This window comes from Corticium candelabrum, chromosome 17, assembly GCF_963422355.1.
Source record: "Corticium candelabrum chromosome 17, ooCorCand1.1, whole genome shotgun sequence".
NCBI classification, from domain to species: domain Eukaryota; kingdom Metazoa; phylum Porifera; class Homoscleromorpha; order Homosclerophorida; family Plakinidae; genus Corticium; species Corticium candelabrum.
In genome coordinates this window covers 5,971,660-5,976,659 of record NC_085101.1, presented here as the reverse complement: position 1 = coordinate 5,976,659, position 5,000 = coordinate 5,971,660, and the positions used below count along the sequence as shown (strand labels likewise).

Sequence of the window (5,000 nt, the reverse complement as noted above, 5' to 3'; positions counted from 1 at the left end):
AACTGATGTCTTACTTCATCACATTTGGTCACGTTTTACTTCAACTTTCCATGAAAGATTCCTATAGGAAGACATTCAGTAGATGTGGTAATTTTCCTCTCCTTATACTTAGAATCATGAATACTTCCAATCTCATTAGCTAATTCCAGAAGTCTAAACTCATCCAGTCTGTTTATTGTATCTTCAATTGAGGTGATTGTGGCTGTTTGTTGTATGCGATTTCCTGCATGTGGTGCAGATTGGAGTCTTCTAATCTCATTTTTCATTTGTCCTGGAAGCCATTGTTAACTCTTCTCCATCACACCTGAAACTCAATCGTCTCACCACATTACTGCAACATTGTTGCTATTGAATGATTGATGGTCGATGGATCATGCAGTCAGGGATTTGTAAATGCCCAAGTGTGTGATTTCTGGTGGTGATAATTATAGAATCTTTTGTAGATAAGCTGGATGACGTATGAGCCATAATTCAATTATTTCCTCTAGCAAGTTAGTTGGAGCCCTAGACGCACGCTTACTTGCCACACAGTCACAACTAGCACATCAAAGCAATAGAAATGTATCCACATGAAGATGTGGACATACAGTTGACAGACATTTGACATACGTGTATGTCTTGAAGAAGCAACATTCTGGTGACCTGATTGTGGTCACGTGATGGGTACTGTTGCGTGTTGGTGTGATGCTCTGATAGACACATCTGCACGTGTGAGCTGCAGAGAGACCAGAAACGGCGTCAGTCTGTTGATGTGAAAGCAGATATTGCAATATTGCATGAACTGCCACAGTCTTGTAGCGTTGGTGAGAAACATTCATGCATGCTGATGCCCTAGGCACAAATGAGCTGCTGCTGGTGTGTGTGTGTGTGTGTGTGTGTGTGTGTGTGTGTGTGTGTGTGTGTGTGTGTGTGTGTGCTTGCGTGTGTCAGTATAAATGTATGTATTAACTTAATGTATGCAGCCTCACTCTAGCTGTGCAATAAAGTAAATATTTCTTACTAAGATCATCAGCTATGTATGTATGCATGCATGTAAGTACAGTATGAATATACATATGTATGTATGTATGTATGTATGTATGTATGTATGTATGTATGTATGTAGTCATGTATGTATGTACGTGTCCTCTGTCCTATACCCACAGACATACAAAAAATGCATGCGGTCATATTGTCGCGCGCGCACACACACACACACACACACACACACACACACACACACACACACACACACACACACACACACACACACACACACACACACACACACACACACACACACACACACACACACACACACACACACACGCACACACACACACGCACGCACACACACACACACACACACACACACACACACACACACACACCACATTCGCTCCACTATCTTCAACCCCCATTCCACCCTCCACAACCCAACATCCCCACAAATCCACACCAAACAAAAAAAAACTCATCAACCCCGCCAACGACACACAACAGACACAACACCATCACTCGCAAGTTACCATCCAATCCAATTGCCACAAAAACAAACCACAACACAAATTCCCGGATGTTACTCTAACTAATTCAATTACCCATATCATCATGTTGTGGGCGTCGTCGGGCGCCTCTCGTGACCTCCTCGGCGTCTCCACACTCGTCGCCCTCCCTTCCATCACACACATCCAACCCAGCCTCACAAATGGCTGCAGCTCTACGCCACCCGGTCGCCTCACTCTCCACCTCAACATCCGACCCAAGACGAGACGCGCACGTCGACCTACCACCACCACCTCCATACACCAAAAGGGAATCCCCCTCTGCAGCCATGGCGCGGCGTGTAGTTCGCGCTCCGAATGCAGCGGCCGACGCGTGCGGCTCGACGGAGTCGAATCGCGGCTCGAGACGCTCGCTCGATCAACGGAACAAGAAGAAGAGTCGCTCATTGGTCGTGCGACTCGGTTGTGTGCTCTTGCTAATTGGTTTGGTGGTCTCGTGCACCGCTTTCGTACTCGCACTCGTTAGCTTCAGTGCGAGCGACACGCAGCATTTGCAGCGTCAGGTTGGTCCTTTAGTGTGTTGATTTTTTTGGTGTAGAGTCTGATTGGTGGGTCTGGCTTGGTGGGTCGTTTTTTTTTTTTGTTGATGGAGTCTGATTGGTCTGATCGTGTGTGTGTGTGTGTGTGTGTGTGTGTGTGTGTGTGTGTGTGTGTGTGTGCGTGCGTGTGTGTATGTGTATGTGGTTCACTGTGTGTGTGTGTGTGTGTGTGTGTGTGTGTGTGTGTGTGTGCGCGTGTGTGTATGTGTATGTGGTTCACTGTGTGTGTGTGTATGTGTATGTGGTTCACTGTGTGTGTGTGTGTGTGTGTGTGTGTGTGTGTGTGTGTGTGTGTGCGCGTGTGTGTATGTGTATGTGGTTCACTGTGTGTGTGTGTGTGTGTGTGTGTGTGTGTGTGTGTGTGCGTGTGTGTATGTGTATGTGGTTCACTGTGTGTGTGTGTGTGTGTGTGTGTGTGTGTGTGTGTGTGTATGTGGTTCACTGTGTGTGTGTGTGTGTGTGTGTGTGTGTGTGTGTGTGTGTGTGTGCGCGTGTGTGTATGTGTATGTGGTTCACTGTGTGTGTGTGTGTGTGTGTGTGTGTGTGTGTGTGTGTGCGTGTGTGTATGTGTATGTGGTTCACTGTGTGTGTGTGTGTGTGTGTGTGTGTGTGTGTGTGTGTGTGTGTGTGTGTGTGTGTGTGTGTGTGTGTGTGTGTGTGCATGTGCATGTAGCATTTGCGGCATCAGGTTGTCCCCTAATTAAATTTAGTGTATCCTTTCTCTCTTTCTCTTTTTGATGGAGTCTGATTGGTGTGTGGTGTGTGTAGCTCGACGCGTTGCGTCGCAAATTCGACGCGTTGGGCGGCGATTCGTCGAGGGTGAGTTTCGTGCGGGTGTCATCGACAGGTAGGGTAGAAGCCTGAAGGTGATACATGTTTTTGTGTTAGGAGAGTGGAGAGATGGAGCAAGAACTCGACGCGTCTCTTCGACCAATCAGACAGCAGGCAAGTTGCTACACAGTGTGACACGTTGCTACATTGTGTCTATGACATGTTGCTACACTGTAGCTCGTCGCACGTGCATGTCAAAATCCCTACTCCTATTGTCCATGCGTTCACGTTTTCTTGTTTTTTTTTTTGGGTGTGTGTGTGGATGTTAGGTGGTGAGTGATTCTGCAAGAGTGACTGAGTTGTCGCGTTTGTATGATGCTCTATGGCTTGACGTCGACCACATCAATGTCTCCCTCTCTACACTCAAGTTACTATCTGCTGATCAACAGACATTGATCAAGCAATGCATTACAAAGGCAACAATCTCACGTACTAATATTTCTTATCTGGTCTCTCATCAGTAAACATGTTAGGTGCAAAATATTGAGATACAACTGAGGAGTTGGATGAGACGTGTAATTGATGTGGAGACGGAAAATGAGGGTCTGAAGGAAATGGTGCGTTCGTTGTGTGTCTGTCTAGTTTCATTGGTTGTAGTAGTTTGATGATGTTGCAGGTGGAGCTGATAAGAGGAGAGATGAAGAGATATGGGGCAAGTGTTGATGCTCAGGTGAGGTAGACTAGAATAGAGAGTATGTCTTTAGTCTCACTTCTAAATAGATGTGAGTCTGTTCCTCTTGTCTGGTGATTAATGGGGTTAAGAATGTAAGTGCTGTCACGAAGTAGTCATTTGAAGGATGTTACTGGTGTGTGTGTGTGTGTGTGTGTGTGTGTGTGTGTGTGTGTGTGTGTGTGTGTGTGTGTCTGTGTGTGTGTGTGTGTGTGTGTGTGTGTGTGTGTGTGTGTGTGTGTGTCTGTCCGTCCATCAATCTGTCTGTCTGTCAAATACATATATTTTTCAAATCCAAAGAAATTTCCATCAAGAGCTTAAAAGCTAGTCTCTAAGTAAAGTTCCTCTAAATCAACAACAAACACTTGAGGCTACAACAGATAACCCCATAGGGGGATCAGAATACATTTAACCACTTAGTTTAAAACAAATTGATATTGGTCAAGGACACTGCAGTCTGTCTGTCTGTCTGTCCGTCCTTTAATCTGTCTCTGTCTGTCTGTCGTTTAATCTCTGTTGTTGAATCTGTTTGTATGTCTGTCTGTCTGTCTGTCTGTCTGTGTTTGTCTGTGTGTCTGTCTGTGTGTTTGTCTGTCGTTTAATCTGTCTGTCTGTCTGTCTGTTTGTTTGTCTTTGTAGGATTTGTCCTTATCTAAACTACCCTCTCTTTCTGCATGTATTCCCATGGTTGTTTTCAATGATAAGTACAGCATGTCACCAACATCATTCCATGTGACGTTTATTAATCATGAGCAGAACACCTCAGTAGGAGAATGCAACACAACAAACATCCATAGACTTCCTACATTAAAGTTTCACCTCATCAATATATTGGATGCCAGTCCCACACAAAGTGAACAGACTCCATCATGCACATACACATAGCTCTAGATCATAAACCACACTCTGACCAAGAGCCTAATTATTGTAGATGTGGAATGAATGTACACATGTATAGCTGCACTCTTAGAATACGTTATGTTACTGGAATGCACTTGTAGCATAGCAGCAGCTACAAAAACGTAGCTATACAACCTACACAAAGCCACACACTTAGACATACATACATACATACATACATACATACATATGTACATGTATCTATGTACAGTAGCAACATGTTGCAGTTATACAATGAACAAAGTAGGTACATCTTGTAGTGCCTAGCTGTGGGAATGGCATTTGCTTAGCTTTATTCTTGGAGCACAAACAATAGTTTGTACTTTGAGATGGTTCCATGTTTGCTGCTGCAGTGTACATTCTGTTAATGTCTGTTAACATTATTAGTTGGGATATCGGTTGTGTTATTGGTTGTGTTATTGGTTATTGGTTGGATTATTGGTTGGGTTATTGCACTTGAACATTGGCCAAGTTGTAAGCAAACTACAAGGTAGGAATGTTTTGCTATGAAATTAG

At 44.4% G+C, this 5,000-nt stretch overlaps 1 protein-coding gene across 1 annotated transcript in view; it reads left to right on the top strand.

Annotated features, from left to right (window-relative positions):
- Positions 1–1,660: 1,660 nt before the first annotated feature.
- The window catches only part of LOC134193351 (thrombospondin-type laminin G domain and EAR repeat-containing protein-like), a 7,035-nt gene continuing 3,695 nt past the window's right edge, over positions 1,661–5,000 (top strand). Inside the window, exons 1-6 of the mRNA XM_062662187.1 lie at positions 1,661–2,047; positions 2,852–2,902; positions 2,972–3,028; positions 3,184–3,330; positions 3,388–3,471; positions 3,531–3,584. Coding sequence (XP_062518171.1) covers positions 1,688–2,047; positions 2,852–2,902; positions 2,972–3,028; positions 3,184–3,330; positions 3,388–3,471; positions 3,531–3,584 — 753 coding nt within the window. The 5' untranslated portion in view covers positions 1,661–1,687. The remainder of the gene's footprint in view (positions 2,048–2,851; positions 2,903–2,971; positions 3,029–3,183; positions 3,331–3,387; positions 3,472–3,530; positions 3,585–5,000) is intronic.